At 49.9% G+C, this 23,150-nt stretch overlaps 1 protein-coding gene across 2 annotated transcripts in view; it reads right to left on the bottom strand.

Moving 5' to 3' along the window:
• Positions 1-477: 477 nt before the first annotated feature.
• Positions 478-23,150, bottom strand: part of NIPAL3 (NIPA-like domain containing 3) — a 36,207-nt gene continuing 13,534 nt past the window's right edge. Inside the window, exons 4-11 of one of the 2 annotated variants that reach the window (XM_012722512.1) lie at positions 22,430-22,489; positions 20,744-20,889; positions 17,942-18,038; positions 15,946-16,081; positions 14,237-14,325; positions 12,595-12,658; positions 10,793-10,887; positions 478-834 (exon numbers count right to left, since the gene is read on the bottom strand). In XM_012722512.1, the coding sequence (XP_012577966.1) occupies positions 752-834; positions 10,793-10,887; positions 12,595-12,658; positions 14,237-14,325; positions 15,946-16,081; positions 17,942-18,038; positions 20,744-20,889; positions 22,430-22,489 (770 nt within the window). In that variant the 3' untranslated portion in view covers positions 478-751. Of the gene's footprint in view, positions 835-3,030; positions 6,695-10,792; positions 10,888-12,594; positions 12,659-14,236; positions 14,326-15,945; positions 16,082-17,941; positions 18,039-20,743; positions 20,890-22,429; positions 22,490-23,150 lie in introns of those variants that run through there. The other variant, XM_004678618.2, reaches the window with a different exon arrangement.

Genomic DNA, 23,150 nt, shown 5'->3' with positions numbered 1-23,150 from the left:
TAATCCACGCCACAACTTGGGTGAAAATGTGATGGACCTGAGAGAAGCTGTTCCATTGTTGCCCTAGGGTAAGGTTTTGCTCCTGAGAACCCAGAGTAGGGAAATCTGCAGAGACAGAGCTAGATGGTTGCCAGGAGCTGCGAGGTTGGGAGGGACCAGAGTCAGGGGGGGGGGGTTGAGGGAGGGGAGAGGTAAGGAGTATGGGGTTTATTTTTTCTAATTGTGGTAAAGTATACATAACACAAATCTACCATTTTTAAGTGTACATTTTATTTTTTTTAAGAATGATTTATGCATACAGTACTGGGGTACAGGCCAGAGATGCAGAGGCGGTGAGAGGATTCACCAGAGTGGGGAGCAGAACAGGCCGACTGACAAAGTACACTGCTGAGGGGAGCAGCAGGCAGGACAGAAGAGGTCTTCTGTGCCATGTGGGTCAGCCCTGGGCAAGCAGGATCAAGCAAGCTTCGCAGTGCTGTGCTTTAACCACTATCAGGGAGGGTCAAGTGTACGGGTTAAAAGACAATAAGCACATTTGCACTCGTGTGCAACCCTCAGGATCATCTCAGAACTTTCTCCCCAAACTGAAACTGTACCTGTTAAGCAATAACTCCTCATCCTCCTTCTCCCCAGCCTCTGGCAACCAACTTAAAAGATTCTGTCTTGAGACAGAGCCAGAGCGACCTGGACACACTATGCTGTTGGTTTGAAGCTGGATGAAGGGCCCAGCGGCAAGGGCTGCAGTGGACTTCTAGAGGCTGGAAATGCCAAGACAATGGATTCTCCAGAAGGGAGTCAGTCCCGCTGAGGCCTTTGATTTTTCGGACTTCTTCACTTTCAGAAATAAGAAAATAAAGGTGTGTTGTTCTAATTTAAAAAAATTTCTGTTTCTATGAATTGGACTAGGCAAAGTAGTGCGTATATATGACATTACCCAGTACTTGTCCTTCTGCGTCGGGCTCATTTTGCTTTGCATAATACCCTGAGTTTCCTGCTTACTGAGCATAGGTCTGCAGTCCCTTTGCTAAAAGCTGAGTAACATTCCAGAGTCTGTAGATGCCACACCCACTCATCTTCTGGTGCACACCTTAGTTGCTCTTGGTGATTGTGAGTAACGCTGCTGTGAACTATGATGTATATCTCTGTTCAAATCCCTGCTTTCAGTTCTTTTGTATAAATCCCAGAAGTGGCATTTCTGGATCACATGGTAATTCTATTTTTTTTTTTTGAGACATCACCCTACCGTTTTCCATGGTCTGCCTCCTTTTCCATTCCCATGAGCAGTGCACTAGGATCCTATGTCCTCAAAACACTTATTTTCTTTTCAGAGTTTCCTTTCGAGGTGATGAAAGTGTTCTAAAATTGACTGTGGTGAAGTTTGCACATATCTGTGAATGTGCTTACAACTATCATATTGTACAATTTAAAGGAGTGAATTGTGTGATTTATATATTATGCCAGTATGGCTGTTTAAAAAAAGATAAGAGGTGGGGTCTCATGGATCCGGACCCCAGAGCTCTGAGGGGCTGCTGGCTCCCCAAGGTGCCATGAAGCTGGCTGTGAGGTGCTGGGCAGATCTGCCCAATTAGATTCAGCAGCTGCAAGCCCAACATGCAGAAGTAAGGCTGGGTGACAGGTACAGGGCCGGGGATGGGCAAGAAGGACCATGTCCCTGCTTCCTGCAGCCCCACAGACACGGAGCCAGGGGAGTCACATCTCACAGAACACCAGGGAGCAGCCTTAAAGCAGAAAGGTGGTTTGCAGAGTCCAGCGCCACATCCCAAAGCCAGCTGCCGAAGGGCAGGGACAGGGAGCTGAGAGGAAAGCGCTTAATGACTTGCTGTCTTAATCAGTGCGGGCTGCAACCACAAACACCATAAAGTGGGTGTTTTATCAATAGCAGACATTTAATTCTCAGTTCTGGAGGCTGAAATCTTGAGATCCTGGTGCCAGGTGATCAGTTATAACCATATGCATACACACTCACACACAGACACACACGTTCTCTCTATCTCCTGTGGGATCAGTCAGGTCTGGGTTCCCAGGCACTTAGACAAGCCTGGTAGAGGAGAAAGGGGATGTGGGGCCGATCCCAGGGCATGCAGAAGGCCCATCTGGAGCCAGGTGAGGAGCCTGCTTGTGAGGGGCTCCTGAGGTTTGAGCCCGTGTGCTAAAAAGCCGTTTGCAGGGTTGCTGCTAAGGGGCCGCTCCATGCTTCTGGGGGGCCGCGGTGGGGTGGTGGGGGAGGCTTTGCTGAGGACGGTATTCTCTCTGCAGGGAAGGCTGGGGCGCGTGCATCGGGAGGAAGTCACCAGCAGGGGGCAGCCGACCGCCCTTCTCGCAGGCTTCAGAGGGGCCTCTAGCGGGAAGTCCAGACAGGGTCAAGACAGGTGAGAAAGTCAGAGTGAAAAACCCAGGAGAAATGGCAGAGTACACAGTGGACTTTGGGAGTTTATAAGCAAAGCTTTAGGCCCTGCACCACACCTGCCTTTGGAGGCTGCTAATGTAGAATGAAGAGAGACGTGCAGACTTAGAATTGCTTCATTAAGAAAAAGACCCAAGCGTTCATTAAATAAATGAAAATGTAAATAACTTAACTAGAGGAAAACCACTGCTTCAATACAATGTCCCTAGTGGGGTACCTATGAACTCACCTGATCCTCGAAATAAGCCTTACTTAGGTATCATTACTCCTGTTTCAAAGACGAGGCACACAGAGTTTAAGTAATTTGTCCAGTGCCACACAGCTAATGGGTGGTGGGGCCTGGAATCAAACTGAAGCATTTGACCACAGAATCTATGCTCTCAACCAATGCAAGGAAAAGAAAGCTTCTTTCAGCCTTACCTGCAATCACAGCCATCTTTAGGCTGACTGTTACCGTAGCAGCTACGAGCTGTGCGTGGATATTTAAATTCAAGTAAAACTAAGTACCCAGTTCCAGGTCACACCTGCTACTATGAAAGGCTCCCCAGTGTTTTAGGTAACACTGGAAAACATTAGCCAGACATAAGACTCAAACACAACAGGTGTCATATGGATATATTTTTAATTAAATACCACTTCATAATGTTCTTTGCACCTAGCACACACAGTTTTTGAAAAATAAGACATGCCATACCAGTCACGACGTTAACAAAACATAAGCTTCCACATACAGTATGTTCTAAGGTGGCTTCATTTAAAACACAGTGAATTTATTTATTTTGCCTTAGCCAGTTTTGGACAAATGGGGCGTTCACAAAGTGTGGGTGGAGGTCCCCCAGCCTAGCCCGATGGGCACCTTGCCTCACATAGCACCACCAAGCTGGCTGGCTTCCACCAGGACAGCAACAGAGATGCCAGCCCCCTTCCCTAACCTTTTCCTACCCAGCTCTAGGTGGCGAAACAACAGGGGGAGGACACTCAGAGACCTCTGACCTGCAGCTTCACAGGAGGGACTGGAGACTGCAGCAGGGCTGAGCTTGCACCAAATCCACAGGAGCAGTCTGCAAAAAACTGTTTCTGATGTCTCATTATGGGACTCAGCACCCCCATCAGAAGAGGTGGGCAGAGTGGGTGGGAAGAGCTCAGAGAGGAACTGAAGAGTTCAAACTCACATTTGGTCATCTTGACTCAGGTACTGGCTGCTAGGAAGGAATGGATATGTGATATTTAATGTGGCTTGGAGAGCCCAAGAGCCTCGGGTAGCAATAAGCAGGTTGTGTAGAAAGCTGATGTCTTCTCCCCTGTCCTAAAGGTAAGTGCTGCTTTTCTGTCACCAGCAAACCACTTGGGGCAAAGACTGGAGAGGTAGCCCCAGACAGTCAGAATTCTGGCGGTCAAGGCTGCTCTTCCCAAGGATGCAGGCGCCTCACTCCTGGCCCTCACTCGAGATCACACGCAACTTTCTGCTCAGCCTCCTGCACTCATGTTTTGCAGGATGCCACTGCCCTAAACCTTAAGGAGACGCTGCCCAGGCCTCAGCAGTGGCTTTGGGGTTGGCACTGAATCCCTGATCTTCAGTGGCCCTGAAATTGCAATGTGCCCAACCCTTCTCACTTTACCAGTCTGCTGCTAAACTTCTGTCACAAAACAAAACCAAGAAGGGGGCAGAGAAGATCAGAAGCGCACAAAATGCCCAACGGTCACCTGGGTTTGACCCAGTTTCATGGCCTCCCCACTCGTGGTTCTTTATCCCTCGGCCCTCACTCTCCATCCCTCCCCACCCACCTTAGAAAAATCACTTGCAAAATCTGAATAGCAGCAAAACCAACGTTTAGTGCTCCTTTCGTTACTGTCCTTGCAGGCTTGCAACCTGACCTGGAAAGGTGACTTGGGCATCCCTGCAGGCCTCTTCCATCCTGTAGAGCTCCTTTCCAGCAGTGTGGCGACTGCATTCTCTTCCTCGTGAACCATCAGGGCTCCCATGCTCTCTAGGATGCACCTGAAACCCCTTGGCCTGGCATCCTAGGCCCCATTAACCCAGCTTGTCTTTGCAGGCTCATTTCCTCCATCCCCTTCCCTGGCTCGCCCTTTGCCGTCTCCCCGCCCCCGCCCCATCTCTGTGCTGTCCCTCTCCCCGCCTGCTCCTTCTAATGCTTTGTTCAACTCTTAGCTGATTTGCTGCCCATCAATGAAAGGGGCCGGAATCATGTCCAGTTCTGAACACCCTGTTCCAGGCCCTGTGCCCAACCCTCAGCGGGGCTCCACGGCGGCTCTGCTCTGTGGTCTGTGACTGCCCGTGGCACTTCTCAGGCCAACCCTGCAGTTTCCTGTTTCCCCTTGTGATAGGAGGGCAGGAACCGTGTTTTATTCCCTGTACCCTGTGCCATGTGCTTAACCAACAGTAACCGCCTTGCCAACAATGCTGAATCGAGTCGATGACTACCCTCTAGGGGTAAATGTCATGGTCTGTTGCCTCCCCGGGCCTGTGAGACCAGCACAGAAGTGGTTATCACAGGCAACAGACGTCAGTTTTGGAAGTCAAGGTACGAGATCAATATTAAGCACGATCCGTAAAGGTTAATGATCTAGCAACACTGGTTTATTAACACTGTTATCTTGCCTATTAGTTAAAAGCTGCCTAGGGAAGCCGTAAGTATAGTTCTAAGTAGTAATCACAGGATGGAGAAATGCCACAGATCCTAAGAGGATTATTCAACCTGCCAAATGAACCCTAGAGAGGAAACAGGAAGGTAATTCCAACTTCCTCGCAGTGATGCGTCGGGCCCTGGGGGTTTTAACAGATCATCTCTTTTTATTATTAGGCATTCAAGGTGTGTGATTACTGCATCACCTGGATCAGAGTCATCTGTGCACCAGTAAGCTTGCAGACTCCGGGGCCCCACCCCAACCCCACATCTGTGGTTGGGGGTGTAGGACTTTGCATTTATTAACAATCTCCTCGGCCTTATTCACAGTCAAGTTTGCAGACTTATCTGCTATTCTCAAAGTATCCTGTGTGTACCAAGGCAGACAAGTGCGCACAGGGCCAGAGAGCGGGCTGCAGCCCCGCTTCCGAGGCCGGCCTGCGCACGTGCCTGCACATGCGCACGAGGACAGGGTGGCTGGACCCAGAGGGCATTGACCAATCTTGAGTCTGACTCTATAAAGGAAACAGGTGAGAGACGAACACCCGCGATCTTCCCAGGAAGCACTGGTGGGCTGGAAAATAACAGCCACTTTTCTATTTATCCTTTTATAAGTAAAGCAATCACATTTTGCCATTTCTAAGAAGAGAGGGGTTTTTCCTCTTAATGGGCTTATGCATCACCACCCCTGCTGCTGACCTATCCCACCTTACCCTTTCTGTCCCCTCCAACTCATAACCCTTTGTGTTCCTTTGTGGGAGGCCGGGGGAAGCAAGCAATTAGTTCACAGAACCAAAAACGTCAGTTTTCATCTGTCCAATACAAAGGCATTGAGTACTTGTCACTGGAAGCGCACAGACAGTGGGGAGGCCTTTCCTGCAGGCAGAATATTCCGCACGGCCTCCGACCCTGCCACATGAAGACGACATGGAAGTTACTGCAAATACAGGTCATGAGTGAGACGGACAGAGATCAGGCCAGCCAGGGAGGTGGAGGAAGATTAGAGCCAGGGTCTCTAGCCTTTCACTGGATTTGCAAAGTAAGAGCAGAATCTCTGCCTGGCTTAATGTTGAAGAGTGTGGCTGACACTCTTTGGCCACTGACCCGGGAAGCTCAGTCACCATCCTCCAGGATGATAAAGGCTTTCCAAACCTGGCTGGTCTGTGCCAGGCAGCAGCTGAGATCTCTATTGTTCACCTGGAATACTGCATTCACCCCCCCACCCCCACCCTCATCAGTGAAATTTCCACGACCAAGACAAGGCATCCTTTGCCAGAGACAAAAGCTTTCCAAATCTCTGTCCCTAGAGTTCTCGGTTAAAAAAAATAAGACTTGAAAGGCAAGTTTTAGAGTTAAGGTTGAAACACTCTCCACACAGCATGAGCAGTTAGAAATGGAGGGGAGGAGAGGCTCCGTCAGGGGGCTCACTCCTTCTTGGTGTGCTCCAGCACTCGGTAGGGAACCCCGGGGGTGCCTCGGGAGCTGTGCTCTTCTTGCATGACAGGCAGTGTGGCAGGAGCGTAGATCTCAGAGACGCTGTCGTGGTTTTCTAGGGCCCCGTAGGAAAAAGAAGCTTTGAGGTCAGGCTGGACCGTGATCCCCCTGTCATGCATGTTCTGCATACCTGCAATGAAACCCATTTCCCCAAATCATTATGGGGCCAGGGGGCCACAGAAGGCTGCGACTTCCTCTAGCCCACCCCAAACTAATTATAGTGCTTGGAAGCTAGTCATGTGCATTGTCAATTTCCTGAATGCTTTCCACTGAAAAAAGATCAGCCATAAATATACACGAGAAATATGACAGTTGCTAAGCAACGGGATTGAATCTTCAGGAAATATGCACACAGACCAGCCCCTGTGCAGACAAGCCTGGGTGGGCCTAGAATCAGGTGGGATGTGGAGGAGACCAGCACTGCACTTCGAACGTGGTAGATGCCACCCCTTTTCTGCTGCTTTACATTGCGATCTGGAAACTTCACATACTACGTAGGGAGAGGATCCTTCCGTGTCATGGGCTCGGGATGGTGACAATCAATGCACCATGATGCTCAGAGGGAGAGTGTTGACCTTTAACATAACATCCCTGATCTGCCAGAAATAGGTGTGTGATTTTACTTATTACTTCTGGGCTCATCGGCGCCGGCTTTCTACTGACAGTGGAGAGCAACGACTTTCATTGTTAATTGCTTGCATCTGACTCATAACTCCCTAGTCAGGTGGGACCTGGTGTCCTCAGAGTCAACTCTTTCTAGGGTGGGAATTAAGCCCGTTCAAACTCTCTTGCCTCTAAGCGGAGTCCTAAGAAACTGAATGTAAAGCATCTACTATGACACCATGAAAACAAGAGTTGTGTGTGTATCAGGCTAATGCTTTAAATCCTAACAGAAACAGCAACGGAAATAATGAAATAGCCAATGTGAACTGTTCAGTCGACGGCAGCAGACACTGCTCTAGAGTTCTACGTTATATTGCTTTATCTCAGTGGATCCTCACAATTACTGATACAGAAAGTGAGACGGCTGCAGGTTAAGTAACTTGTTTGGGGTCACAAAGCTGTAAGTCCCAACTCAGTGGGTGAAAACTCTGAAACCCCCACTCTTAACAGGAATGCTGTGTGGCCTCCCTCTGCTCCTGCACCTAACCTCCTAAAGTCCTAAATAACTATGCTATTCTGCTCATTTTCTGGGTAAGAAAACAGAGATTCAGAAAGGTGAAGTGATTTGCCCAAGGCCACACAGCTAAGTCAGACAGAGCTAGGACCTGACACCAGTTTGTGCTCTGATCCATTCTGCAAATAGCCCAGGAAGACCCAGTCTGTGGAAGGCCCAGTCTGTGGAAGGCTCTTTACCTTCGCCTTACCTAAGCCTTAGCTGAGGGTCATTTGAAGGGTATAGTTTCAAGTCCATGGTTTGGATTTTGGGGGGCTCTTGGAAAGACCTGAGGGGTGCCTGTCCTCGAGGAAGAGAGTTGGCTTGCCAGACCAGCACTGTGGGTGACTTTGGAGCAGGGCTGTTTCTGTAATGATCACCTTTTGTAAGATGACAAGGGTTTAGCTTTTAGACTTTGCCCATGCTATTCTGCAAAGGGCCACCAGCAACACACTGACAGTCTCACTGGCTTGGGTTTACTGACTCCTTAGAATGAGGCAGATGTGCACCATGGGGCGCTGTGGGTGCTCAGTCAGCGGGTGTCAGGAATGAGAAGATTTGAGTCTGTATTCGGTGACATCAGGGAGGGTGTAAAGCAGGGCCTGGCCTTGGACTAGATGCTGGTAGGAAGTGGGGGTCATTCTGTAATTGGGGATCTTACTAACTCCATCTAGAAAGGCTAGATGGAAGCGGAATCTGCGACTGGTAGAGACAGCAGCCACTCGTGTCATCAGAGAAGGGCAGGTGGCCGTGCCCGAGGTGGGGCCCGTGGGGCCCTGTCCGGCCACTGCACGGACCTGCGTGTGTCTTGATCATCAGGGCCAGGGAGGGCTGCTGTCTGACACTGATGTTCTGTGCAGTGGTTTGTGCCAAGACCCAGCCTGAGTGCCAGCCAGCTGCCAGCCCCCAGAGGTGCTTTTCTCTCTCATTTTTGAACAGTCTTTAGGCGCTGGAATTCCTGCAAGCCTCTCCCAACTGAGGCAGCTCCCTGCCCACCTGAGTCTAGGCAAGTGTCTCTTTTTCCCTTTCTTTCAATAAGCCTGTCCTTTCAAGATGCAAAGAACTTTAAAGACTAAATAAGAGAAATTTAAAGTACTATATATACACACTATTATTTAAAGATCTGAAAAGTGATTACATTTTTGAAGACCAAACATTTCTCAGTCACCTTTGTCAGTACTTAATAGACTACGCTGCATGTGAGAAGTAGAATAAAAATCCTGTCTAAACTTAAACCTTAAGTGTTAACTTTTTGTTTCGTGCTCCAAAAATTGAAGGTTCTGATGCTGATGGGTGATCACATAGCTAGAAAAGCAACTGTTGAACAGTTTTATCAACTGTTACATAGTTTTATTTTTCATGTGCTACGTGCCATCAGGTAAGAGAAGCTGTTGGAAGTTTCCAAGTTTTGAAAGGCGAAAGTGAAACCAAATTGAGCCAGGTTATCTACCACGTACCAGATACTGTGCCAGGGGACTTGACTATATTATCCCATCACCCTGAAAGAAGAAGGAATTTACAAGGGAGAGTTAGAGGTCCAGGCACGTGGCCTAGGTCACATGTGGGCATGCGACAGAGCTGGGATTTGAGTCCAGGTCACCTAACTCCAAGCCCACATTCTTCACAGCACAGAACACACGTCTACTCAGAAGTGTCCTGTGCCCCAGCCGCTGGGCAAGGTCTCCTTCCTTCAACATCTGACATCCCACCAGACCCCAGGGCACAGAGGAAGCCGTGGTCACATCCACAAACATCACAGAATGTTGATGAATGAGGTTACCTTAGGTTACTTCTATTGTCCACCAGGAAACACACCTGTATATATGCATATACAAATCTTCATAGAGATATATACACATACACAGTTTTAGAAACACACAAACACACAAGTACATACACATACTTGCACACACAGAGTTGACACCTCACCTATCTGGGATTCAGCTATCCAGCGCCCTCATCTATCCGGAACACAGCCGAGAAACAAGGAAGTAAGCAAAAAAGGCATCTCAGCAGCCAGATTAGATGTTTAAAAGGTCCATGCACTAAAGCTCATGCACTGAACTCCTAGAGAGAACCCTCAAGTCCCCAACTTTATTTATTTTAACTTTATATACAGTTTGCACAAGTTGGGTTAAGTAACTGACACAGAGCTGCTATAGGCAGGCAGGCTGGTAACAGCAAGAATGGCAGACAACAGCTGAATAAGCAAGAGATGAGGAAATAATATAAAAGGAGACATGTAAACCCTGGGGCCATTTAGAGTAGGGGCGCTTCAGTCAGCTGGGAACACATCTGTATCACAGAGTACTTGATAAAAGTTATATTCAGTGTTATCGAGGTGATTATATTTGGTTCATGAGACTTTCTTAACGAAGGGTGGGAGGTTATGTTTTGAGAGCGTTCCATCAAATATAATGACGTAAAGTGGTCACCAGAAACCTAGAGAATTTAAATCAGCAAACCGGGGTACGGCTGGCCCCAGACCTTAACGTTTCTCATCTGGATCCCCTGGGTTATACGTGCACTCACCAACTCCTCACAAGACCCATCAGCGGATGCACTTTTTTATTATTATTGTGAAGGCTTAAAGGTATCTGATCTTGAACTTCTCAGTGTGAATCCTCAACTCTCTGGAAAAGTAGGATTTCCAGAACGATCTCCTTGTGCAATCTAAGGAAGGTGATTATAGATTTGAATTTCTTTCTTTGTATTTTCCTTGCCCTGGCTGATCATTCTTTTCCAACTAGAGGGGTGGATTTTTCCTTTTGCAGGCATGAAGCCAGGTGTTGCGGATCATAATTACATCCAGTGTGAATAAGGACTGTCTGAAAGTTCCCGAAATAGACATTGGAGCCAGCAAGATGTGCTCAAAACCAAGCGAGATGCCTCAGCCACTGCCTCCTCTTTTGCACACCGAGATTAAAAAAAGAAAAGAAACAGACAGTCACACCATGACGGCACAGCACGTCCTCCCAGTACCAGACCCGGTGGCTGCTGTCTCTCAAAGGGGCGTGGCTGTCATTCTATAGGGATGGGCCAGCCTGCTGGAAACACGGGTTTTGACGTTACCTGGCATGGCATCCATGGAAATATAGGGCTCAAATGGAATGGCCTTCTTCCTGTTACGGGTGATTAAGAAGACGCCCAAGAACGCGATGAGGCACCTGAGGAATGGAGATAAGGGAGGAAGAGCAGTCAGGCCAGAGAGCGGCTGAGAGGGACACTCAACCCCAGCTAATGAGAAAAGGGTAAAAAGAGAGGGGAGCGGGCGGCCGGACCTGCGGTCGGCAGAAGCTAGAGGATGACAGCCCTGCAGCTCACACAGCTGCTCTACACAAGCCTTAATCAGAATCCATTCAACTCTCCTGGGCAAAACTTGGATGGGGCTTTATTCCCACTTCGTCTGTATCTCAGAACTGTTTCTTAATTTTTTTTAATTAAAACAATCTTTATGGCCTAACTTTAATCAGTGCAGAAACAGAGAAAGTGAAAATGAGAAAGGCACCTTGCTCTCCCAGCTGCACGGCCCTAGTCTTTCCCCCAGACCTTCAACAGCAAGCAGCTTCCTGCGCACTCGCCTCCACGGGCAGCAAGCGCTCGCGCCCTAACACAGAGCTCGCTGGACTTCACCCAGGCACGCTCGTGCGATCACCACCCAGGCTGGTGGGGGGGACACTTCCATCCCCTTCCCCTGCATCGACAGTTCGTTATTTTTAATTGCATGTAGAATCCACTGTCTGAATATATTACAATTTTTAAAATATTTATGTTAGTGATTTATTTATGCATACAAGACCTGGGGTGCAGGCCAGAGGTGTGGAGAGTGACAGGGTTCTCCAGAGACAGAGCAGGGAGCAGAACAGGCAGATCTACTGAGATACACTGCTGAGGGGAGCAGCTGTGAGACAGGAGAGGTCTCTGTGCCATGTGGGTCAGCTCCCTGGGCCAGGATCCAATTTGTGCTGCAGTGGCCACTGAGACCTTGACAGTGCTGAGACTTAACCTCCTGCACCATGGTCGGGGGGCGGTGGGGAGGGGAGGAAGGACTGGTCTGAATGTGTTAAAATTTATTTTTATTCTTCACTCTCTTACAATACAGACATTTGGGCCTTTTATGAACATCCCTATATCAAATCCAAGCCATTGTGTCAATACATGCACTCTTTTGGATATTTACTCAGATGGGTCACAGAATTACTGGGTCATAGAGCAGTCACAGATAAAAAAGTGTTAACTTTTCCATGGAGTGTGTCCCCCTGGGGCTGTGCCAGCACCTTCAACCGGCCTGAGTTTTTCCAGGCGGCAGCGAGGTACTTTATGACAAGACAGTCCCTAAGTTACTTCACCTGTGTTCTACCAGTAGGCATTCAGGTGGCTTCCACTCGCCAGCTTACTCCATTATTAAAATTAAACCCAGTCGCATACATGTGTCGCCGTGAACCATTTCGGTTATTTTCCCTCAAGATAAGCGGCTGGAAATGGAACGCTGTATCCGAAAGGGCTCACTCAAGCTCTTCACAGGCCTGGCGCAATCGTCCTCCCCATGAAACCACCTCTCTAGAGTGGCCGAGCCCCTTCTCCGCATCCTCTTGTCACCGTGGAATACTTACTGTCCCTCCTGTTATTATTCTGTCAAATGCTGGTGTCTCTGCATTTATTTTTTTAAATCTGAGTGAGGCTGAGAGACCTTTCATGTGTCAAAATGTGACTTTAGAAACACAAGATCACAGACCGAGAGAGGAAGGAGACGAAGCCCCAAGTCCCAGCAGCTGCCTGGCCTGGCCCCTTCAGGATGGCTGCACCATAAGGGGGAGAGGTCACCTCCCGGGGCGTGGCTGGCAGGTTGGGGGTCCGGGGCGGGCGACACTCACCCCAGCGCGAACAAGCAGATGTGCAGCGCGTCCTCCGCGATGAAGTCCAGGTAGAAGATGGCGCCTGCAGAGGCAGAGCGCATGCGCGCAGGTGAGCTGATGCCCGTCGCCCGCCACGAGTCTGCCTAGGGTCTGCCTCTCTCCCCTATCCGGGGCCAGAGTGGCTAAAAATCCCACAAACGGTACTTACGAAAATTCTAGAAGAATGAAATAATAGCCATTCTGGGGAGCAAGCTCCTCCTCCCCCATTTCCATCTATTTTCTTACATTTTTATTTGGAGATCAGACTCACAAAAAAATGGAGTCCCCATGTACCCACCTTCCTCCAAAGAAACTGACCTATTCACCAAGGGGCACTTACCCTGCCCCCACCCCCTTCTCAAGATGGATAACCAAGGCTTTGCAGGTAAGCTGTCCACTGGCCAGGAAGTGTGCAGCCTGAGGTCCACTTCATGCTCCCAATTCCCTGCCCAACTTCTGACTCCACCATGGGGTTCATCACCCTTTCAACCTTGATCAGGCCAAAGTTCTTGACAGTGAAATGGTAACACAGGCCTGAAGAAATGTAATTATGCATTTCTGAACATATTCAGTGTTGCAACCCAATGACCCAATGTTACCTCAAATTAGTCAGGTTAGTTTTTTGTCTGCTCTGGTCATTGCTACACAGGCCCTCCTCACAGCACAGGGCCTGCTGTTCCTGCTTCTGGGAATGGGGCTGAGAGGCCAGTGCAGGACACACGGGGCCTCCTCTGAGGCAGGCTCGTAGGTCTTTTTTTAGAATGATTTATTTTTATTTACTTATGCATACAAGAACTGGGGTATAGGCCAGAGGAGCAAGGGGGTGAGCTGATTGACCAGGGACAGAGTGGGGAGCAGAACAGGAAGATCCACTGAAATACACTGCTGAGGGCAGCAGCAGGGAGACAGGAGAGGTCTGTTGTGCCCTGTGGGTCAGCTTTCTGGCGGGGGATCAAACTCACACCACTGGCAATAATAGCTTGATAGTGCTGAGACTTTAACCCCTCAGGGAGGCCCAGTCTCAGGATCTTATTGGGCATTTTACTATGAACATTTTAGTCACCAATGCCACTTTTTAAAAAAGCCCAAAAAAATCCATAAACGGATATGCTTGTGGCCTCTGAAGCCATCTCAGGAAGATGATGAAAAGAATTAAGAAAAAAAGGGAAATATAATAATGGTTGTTGACGGAGCACCTGCTGTGTCACAGATGGTTCAATACTCCTCATCTCTGAAATCACACAGGAGACATCTGTGGCCTCTCGGCCAACAAAACTTGAAAACTGAAAGAACCTCGCAGAAGCTGAACAAAGTGGGCAGCGTGTGGACTGTGCATATCCCACTCTAGGAGGTAAGTGTTATTCCTCCCATTTCATGAGTGTGGAACTGAGGCTCAGAGAAGTCAAGTGAGATCCTCAGAGTCACACAGCTCTAGATTATGTGGGGATGTAAGCTAAGGTCTCTGGTTCTAAATCCTGAACTTTCTCCATGATAGCATGTTCAGCACTGGCCAGCAGACAAGTGGGCAGTCCAGGCCGTCTGACAGAGGTGGGGCCAGTCCACCCACACGGGGCAGTATCCCCCTCTATAGTACAAGATGACCCCCAGCAGTGCCCTTTACCTGCTGTGATAGCGACAGTTGTGGACAGGATGTAGCCCACGCTGGCAATCAGAGAGGAGTCGTACATCTGCGAGGCTTGACTTAAAAACCTTCAATACAAAGGCACTCTGGTCAGAGGGCTGTGGGAAGCTGAGGGCCGTCCGCCTTGGTGTGAAACGCAAGAGGACACATGAGGGAACTCTTGGGGTTTACATCGATGCCATCCTGGGAGTCTCCAGGTCTAGGGCTACACTTTGCTCCCAGTCTTCCCTGAGATGAAGAGTCTGAGGCCCACCCCATCCCAAGGGAACATGCCTCCCCCGTTTCACACCTGGACCCCATGCTTCCTGTCACCCCACCCCACCAAGAAGAGCACCCTGGTCTCTAGTGCACTCCAAGGAGCACTGATGGCCCTAATCACATTCTGCCTAGTTGTATCATTACATTTTTCTTAATTCAAAAATTAATGTAACCACTACAACAAATAAAGGAAAAAGAAAATTACGGACCTTCCCGATTGCTAGGAGAAACACTAACATCGCCTGGGGACATACTGTGCCAGATCTCTGTGCAGTATGACAGTCGGCATTCAGCCTCATACTCTGCCACAGGCTTCCTGTCCCCCTCCTGGGGCTGTGAGCCCCCTCGACTGTCTCACCACCCAGGCTCTGAGCCACCCTGCTGTCCCCATATGGTGGGGGGACTGGCCAGGCCTGGTGCCCTGCCCCACTGTGCGCTGGTTGAGTGAGGAGCTCCCCGCCAGGAAGGTGGAGCGTTTGCTTCCTCTGGTGACCCTGGATAGCCGCATGAGGGGCTCAGTGATGGCGACTAGGACGAGGAGCAGCAGTCACAGTGCTAAAAGGGGGTGATACGACAGGCAGCACCCTGGGGACTGAGCCCACGGAACTCCGTGTGCTTCTTGGGGAAGGATGAGGAATGGGAGACTTCAGAGCAGAGGGGTGAGGAGCGTTGCTGGGGGGCCTGCTGCTCCCCACTTCCTGGCTGCCTAGACACAATTCCTTATTTGCAAAATGAGGATACACATGTGTTTCGCATGATGCTGATGCCAAGGGGATTAGATGAGCTCAAGTTCAAGTGACAGCAGTGAGCACCCAGCACCCCCTCAGCAGCTGCATTCAGGAGGCCCGTCAGGGCCTGCCCTGGCTGGGGTGGGTCAGCCTCACGCACGGCTCACCTCCCGGCCCACGCAGGGCTGTCACATGTCCGCCCAGCCCCCACCGCCTGGCTCCGGGTCTCAGACATCACAAGGCCCAGCCCCCCCCAGTTATTGTCACTTTTTACCTAATTGTCTTTCTTAAAGAAAGAACTCTGTTCGTCTATTTGGGAAGATTTGGGGAGATCTTGAGGATGAGAAGTGAAACTTATTTTGTTTTCCATCTGGGTGGGTTGTGGGATGGCACAGCTTTGTCTGAAGTCCCCAAGGCAGACATCAGCAAGGATGCACGTGGGAAATGAGGGCCCCAGTCACGCGTTTCTCACAATCTGAGCCAGAGGGGGGGCTGCCACTCTAGGCTCGGTGTTTTGGGTGCACAAAGGCCCTGCTTTGTGTGTGACCACCCCGGGTCTCCACTGTGGACACCAAGCCCTGGTGAGAGGCAGCGCTGGAATGTTCTGCATTCCCTACAGCTTTGAACACAAATGCAATCAGGCTGAGGAAATGGAAGCGACCCATGTGGCCAGGTCCAGCAGGACAGCGACATGCAACTCACGCGGCCTGATAGATGGCGGTGGCCACCATGCACACGAGCATCACGTAGAAGATGGGGTAGTCCAGCTGCAGGTTCCCCTGTATGGACAAGACCAGCATCCCAGCCACGGCCTTCACGGTCACCACCGTCATGGAGCCTGGAGAGAGGAGCGGGAGCTGAGATCTCGGCCAGGGAAGGAGTCTGTTTATGTGCCTGGAGGTCTTGGTTAAAAAATTAGCAGCTGCACGGTGAGCCCAGAGTGATGCTGTGGGGTCTCCTGTCCATCTATCTCCTGTCCATCCAGGGGTTGCCCACCCTTGTGCCCTTGCATCAAAGAAGGGTGGACAGCAACCCCCGAAGTATCTCCAAATGTGGATTCTAAACTTCCCATGAAGAAACAATGAGTACAGTTCTCTGAACCCCCAGAATGGTGGGAGGTCACGATGACCAGAAATGGATAAATGACTTTCTTTCGAGAGTCACTCTCAGGGTCACCCTGGGGCACATGTAGACACAGCCGAGTCTTTTTAGTCCTCACTCACCCATATTTCTAAACAATATTTCCTTAAGTCAAAGGTCTCCAGAGGTTGTGGGTGCACGTGGCTGTGAGGACACGCGGCTTTGCCAACATGTGCACAGGCTTGCCCAGCCCAGCATTATAGTCACACCACACTGCGCTGAGACGGCAGGTGTAGTACAAGCCATGTACAGAAAATAGTTCAAAGGTGGAGACAAAAAGAAAGGCAAGTTCTAGCATCTTCTTCCCACAGGCCCTGTAGACCATCTTCCTCACCTCATGATGGAGCCCACTGCTTTATCCAGAGGCACAGAAATGATGTTCCACTCTGAATGGTCAGACCCCCTTGCAAAACAGGTATGGTCCCACTTAGGGTACAAAGGGGGTGCCCCTGTTCAGGTGCGAATGTTCTGTTGCCTGTTTCCTTAGTCGCCTTCTGCCAACAGCCCGTCACACGTGGTGGCGTCTCGGCCCTCTGCTACTTCGGCCACAGTCGCCAGTCAGAGGAGCACGGTCACCCAGCTGTCCTCAGCGTGACAGAAGGGGTTAGCCAACGTGCCTTAGAACCTCTGGCCTTCCTCTCACCCGGACAGAGCCTTCTGGGATGGTGACCTTCCAACCCACTTTGAAAACAAAAGCACCGAGGAATGGACAGTGCAGACGATGTCCTCGCACATGACGCTTGGACAAAGAACCAGTCGTGAGCCCCGTACTGTCTGATTGCATTTATGTCACGTGCCCAGAAAGCCTGTCCGCAGAGGCAGGAGGCGAGTCGGGGGTGGCCAAGGGCTGAGGGGAGAGAGAGGGTGACGGCTCATGGGCACAGGGTTTCTTTTTGGGGTGACAAAACCATTCTCATTTTGATTCTGAAGACAGCTGCAGAATGCACCCTTTGAATGCACCCAACTCTACAGAACTGCATCCTTTAGACAGGTGAATTTCCTGATATGTAAATTATATCTCAATAAAGTTGTTTTTAAGAGAACTCAAAATAATGGAAGCCTGTCCACGTGGCACGTGTCTGTGTGGTTTGTGGCCTGCCAGCAGGGGATGGGCTTTCTGTGGGAAGGAGCCAGGTCTTCACAGCACCCATCCTGCAAATGAAGAGGGAGGGATGGAAGGAAAAGCCAATCCTCCAACAGACAAACAGGAAATCAACAACGGTTTCGTTTCATTTGCTTTTGAGTCCAGAATGAATGGATAGGTTTTGCCTGTATCCTATGGATTCGATTATTGAAAATGTTCATCTCTGTCTTCTCTGAAATACCCTCTTATCCCTCCCCCAACTTCTTTCACTGTAATTCTCACTGCCCAAACATACACAATCTACGAATTTGTCTACTTGTTGAGCACTGATTGCTCCTTTTGGAGGGTGGGGACTGGTCGCATGTACTGTAGGAGCCAGTCCCTGGCATCATGCCTGGCACTTGGAGACAAGAACAGCTCCTCATGGGAGCTGCCGCCAGGACACGGGGCCTCAGCCACCTGGACCCCACTTACCCAGCAGCGCCACCAAGAGAAGAATCACGACGATGTTGTTGGCATTCTTCTCTTTGTAGAAGTACAGCAGCAGGCAAAACAGGACAATCTCCACAAGCTACAGAAAGTGACAGTGCGGAGGTCAGTGGGGACCAGAGAGAAAGGGGAGACCAGGAGATCCAGCTGCAGTTTATGCTGCTGGTTCCTTCAGCCACAGCCCCTTAGTGCCACAGGGGGATTCCCGAACTACTGACCAGTATCCTGAGAAAGCAGACGACTGACCCGTGGCAGTGACAGTGAGTCTCTCTGACCCCTGGAGAAGGAGCTCACCTCCTGGTGGGGCTGTGTGGGTGCCGAGCTGGCCTCGTAGGCACCCAGGCTTAGGCGACTGGGTTGAGAGCCATGAGGCTGAGACGGTCTCTTGCACTTCCTTGCTCCATGGGCAACCCCATGAAAACCAAGGGTCAATCAAAGAGGGAGACACTTGCTCATCAGGGAGACAGTACATATGTCTCTTGCCCCCTGATCAAACCTCCAATGTATGTGGATGGCAGAGTAGAAAGTGGAGGCTGTTTGGAACCAAAAGGCTCAGCTTGGAACTTGGATCACTTTGAAACTAGTTGTGTGACGTTGTACAATCACTGAACTTCTCTAAACCTCAATTACTTCCTCTGAAAAATGGGGCAGTGGCTCTTCCATTAAAGGACCATGAGGAGTACTATTCTAAACACTGTAGCTGTACCAAGCCCATAAAGTCGGCACAGGCTGTATCAGTCACGAGAAGCTGGGGTCTGTCACCACCCCGAGCTGGTGGAAGGCAAAGGCTGGGTTTGAACCTGGGCAGTCTAGCTGCAGGAAGCATACATGTTCTGCTGGGCCACGCTGCCTGAGGACGGGGTGGGGGTGGGGGTGACAGCACTTGGCATGGAAAAGCTGCTCCAGAAGAGTCTCAGAGACAATGGCAAGTCTGAGGCATTCTCCACCTTCCCTGGTGGCAGCTAGTCCTCTCCCCTCCTTACACTTCCAAGCATTTGGAAACACTCTCCTAAGTGAAGTGAGCCGTAGCTCCCACACAAAGGAACCAGAAAACCCTGACGAGGGCTCAGCGTCACCTGCCTACCCCTCCCCTGGCAAAAGCTTATTGATTATCAAAACTAATGCAGAGACATTAACGGGCACTTCAAAAAGAAACATTAAAAAAAAAAATCCCTTATAATCACAGGCCGTAAAACACAGCTGTTTTCCCTTTCCTGTCCCTCCCTGTCTTTGTCCCAATGTAGACACGTTTTATCTATGTGTCACCAGATCAACATGAATTTCAGATTGGGCCATTTTCAGTTACCATAAACAATCTTCATATTCTATGTAGTTGTCATAATTATCTCCAATGGCTGCAGAATACTCCAGCCACCAGATGCAGAGTTACTCATTAACGTTTCCAAGCACCCCAGCTCAACCACAGATACCAGAACAGCTCTGTGTGCTGCCGCTGGCTGCCTGAGTCTGCCCTGGTGCATCCTGACAGACCATTCTAGTCATGGCTCCTTATCTTTACTATCCAGTGTCTGGCACACAGCAGACAGCCCCTAAACATTTCCTGGGCTTGATTTGGCCAAACCTCTCTAGCTGGCCACACTACCTGAAGATCACCGTGCAGACCAACCAGACCAGTTCCTAAGCCCTGGGCCACTTCCACACCATCTCCTGTCTCTGCCAACCGCAGCCCAGGCCCACGGCTGGGCCAGTTAAAGAGAAGTGGGCAGAGCTTCTGATTTAGTGGCCAGGCCAGGCTACACAGAACAGGGTAAGCCCAGGACGCCCCCAGGGAAAGGCCTGTGTCTGGGGGGAGAGCTTTCCTGAAGTGGTGGGTCTTGGCGTGATCCTGGGGAAGGTCCTCCATTCCCCCCAGGGAAACGCTGGGCTTGGTGAGCATGAGGGAGCTGACGCAGCCCAGCCCTTGGAATCTATTCTGAGCCTGTGGGAGCCTGAAGAAAAGGTCTTCGCAGGCCTCTTGAGTAGTCCCAGGCGGCCTTGTCAAAGGAAAGTGGTGAGCACTTCTGCCAGGGAGGGAGGGGGCGCCGGAGAAGCGGTGCAGGGTCCAGCCCTCTCGAGGGACTTTGAGCAAGTAGCTAACTCCCAACCCCAACACTTTATAGGGCTGATGAGAGACTGCGATGATGCATACAAAGGTGTTTGGCATGGTCCTGGCCCCGGAACAGGTATCTGCCAGTAGTTTTATTAAGTGCTTTAGATGTTCTGTCACTAGTATGTGGGCAGATCTATCAGGATGGAACTGGGGCAGAGAGATGAGTTCTGGCCAGGGCTGGGAGACAGGTTTCCAGTGTTTCTACCAGCTTCCAGCAGTTGTGGGACATGGGACAAAAATAAATAAAGAACATTGGATATTTGCTTTCTGTTTCACATTTCAACCTTTTTTCTTGCCACGCAAGTTTTACATGCCCACTGTAGAGAGACTGGATGACACAGAAAGATGAAAATGCCATAAAACTCCCCCACAACCGCACCTCTCAGAGCCATCTCCAGGTGGGGTTCCTGGTCTCCCCACCTGTCTCCTGTAGATTACACCCCTACAAATACTTCTCAAGCACAGAGCTGCTGCACTGTGTCCAGACAGAGCATCACTCAGGACCCAGGAGAAGGCCAGCCCACGATCACTGCTGTCTCCACAGCAGGGGCTCAGCCGTAGTGGCGTGACAGACCCACCCAGTCACCTCCCCACCCCTACTGGGGCTCAGGTTTCTGGTTTCTAGGACCCCTCTTCCCCCCCCCCCCATGCAGTAGAAGGCCAGACACTTCCCTTACCATGTATAAGAGAAAGGGCCAGCTCACGAGGTGCCTGGTGATGTTCTCTCCAGTCATCTTCTCATGACTGTTGGGTGCAAATGTCACCAGCAAGTAGGTGCCCACGACGGCCAAGCCACAGCCAAGGAAGGATGAGACATAGCGCCCTGTGAGGAGAAGGGTGATCCAGGTTCACTGTGGGATCCAGGCTCACTGTGGGGCCTCAGGGGTCACTGTGGGGTCCAGGCTCACTGTGGGGTCTCAGAGTTCACTGTGGGGTCCAGGGCTCAGTGTGGGGTCCAGGTTTACTGTGGGGTCCAGGGCTCACTGTGGGGTCTCAGGGTTCACTGTGAGGTCCAAGGCTTACGTGGGGTCTCAAGGCTCATTTTAGGGGTGGGGTCCCAGGGCTCACTGTGAGGATGGGCCCGAGGCCAGCATGTACTTAGAGGCAACAACTTGTGACCTATTATTATTAGTTGTTTTTTAAACTTTAAAATGTAGATTATTTGCCTTAGTTTAAATATATTTAAATTACCCCTTCCCCTTCCAACTGACTAAGTGATATTTGAGGCAACTACTTAGATGCCTGGCTTGTTAGAAACATTTGTGGTCCAGTAGGCCTGATCCTGGGTAAAGGATCAGTCTCCTGACTTTTTCCCAGGGTCCTGTCACACTTCATGAACTCCACAGGGTTGGCAAAAAGTCTTCTTGACCAAGGGAAGCTGAACTGATAAAGGTGTAATATACACATATGCATATACATGTACATTTGTGCATACATAAACCTAAATTATACATAAAATTATATATGTGCACAATACACAGACTGCATATATGTGGTTGGTCCCAACAGAATTGGGCCTAAGTTATCCCACATATCCTAAGTGTGTAGGTGTGCCATAAAACTCCCCCACAGCTGGTAGGTGTGTGTAGGTGTATAATGAGTGTAATTACGTTCTGTGATGTTCACACAGTGACAGGATCATCGAAGGAATTATCCCCATCATTAAACAGTGCACAATGGCATACACAATGGACTACAACTCTGACATGAAAAAGAACGAGATCCTGCCATTCATGAGAACATGGCTGGATCTCGAGAGTATTATGCTAAGTGAAATGAGAGTCAGATACAGAAAGGAAAATACTGTATCATTTCATTGATATGTGAAATATATTAAAAAAATCACAGAGATGGATTGATAGTTACTAGAAGGGTAGAGGATGGGGGCAAAATGGGCAAAGGGGCTCCTGAGGTAGAAACTTCCAGTTGCAAAATGCATAAGTGAAGGAGATGAAATGGACAGTTTGAAGACTATAGTCAATAATACAGCAAAGGGATTGTGCCAATTTACATTCCTACCAGTAGAACATAACAGTCTGTGTATCTGAAAAATTTTCCATTTTCTATTTCTATTTTCTTAGCAGTACATATATTTGAAAATAGAGGAAAAACAGTCCTATTGGAGTCATTTTGTAAAGTATAAAAATGGTGAATCATTCAGTTGTATACCAAAAATGAAAATAATGTGACCCGTCAATACTGTAATTAAAAAAGCGATATGCCAGTTTATTGTCCTACATTTCCTTCAGGCAGCAGTAGAAAGAGCTTACTCCTTGTGCCTGTGGTGTCCAGCACTGGTCCAACACTGAGTGGCTAAGGAATTCAATGAACTTTAGGTAGGGGCTAAAGTCAGTGGAACTTACTCAGAAAGTCTTTAGGTTTCCATTTTTCTTTGATGAATATGATTCCTATGATGGCGCTAGCTATAAAAAAAGAGAGAGAGAAAGAGAGGAGAATTCTGAGGCTGCTGTAGTACAAAGGCGGTCTCCTGCCTACACCCTCAGGGCTGGCTCACTGGCGTTGGAGCTGGGCGCTCCTGGCCCCTCACTCACGCTCCTGAGCTCAGTCCCTGCTGGCTCCTGTTATCCCATCTGGGAAGGGAGATGCCTCTCAAGCCTTCCCGGGGACGTCTTACAAAGCAGGAGCAGCGTGTGAGGCAGGCAACACAGACAAGCTATTTCTGGCACATCCACCTTTGGGGTCGTGGTACTGTTTGAAAATGGGGACAATCACGCTAAGAGAGAGGAAGGACTCCAGACCCCGCAGCGGCTGAGAAAGGGCCAGACTCCAACCGGGGCTGCTGGGGCAGGACGTGCACCCTGCCCACTGCAACCCAGCTCTGCGGGCTCCCGGGTCTGCTCTCCCTGACTCGGCTGCTCGCAGACGTCCGCAGGCTTCCTCGTGGCTGTCCTGGGGCCGGTGTTCCCTTGGGAGGGACCTGCCTCGCTATTCCGCTCTGCCTCCGCCAGCTGCCTGTCGGTGGCTAAGTCACTCCACCTGCATTTCGGTTTCCTCGTCTGCAAAACAGTGCGTTGGGTCCGCCTCACGCCAGCTTGCTGATGGTCAGCTATTCATTGCTGCCTT

The sequence above is a fragment of the Condylura cristata genome, unplaced genomic scaffold (assembly GCF_000260355.1).
Source record: "Condylura cristata isolate star-nosed mole 26May11 unplaced genomic scaffold, ConCri1.0 scaffold00008, whole genome shotgun sequence".
NCBI lineage: Eukaryota > Metazoa > Chordata > Mammalia > Eulipotyphla > Talpidae > Condylura > Condylura cristata.
This window is presented reverse-complemented; position numbering and strand designations above follow the sequence as displayed.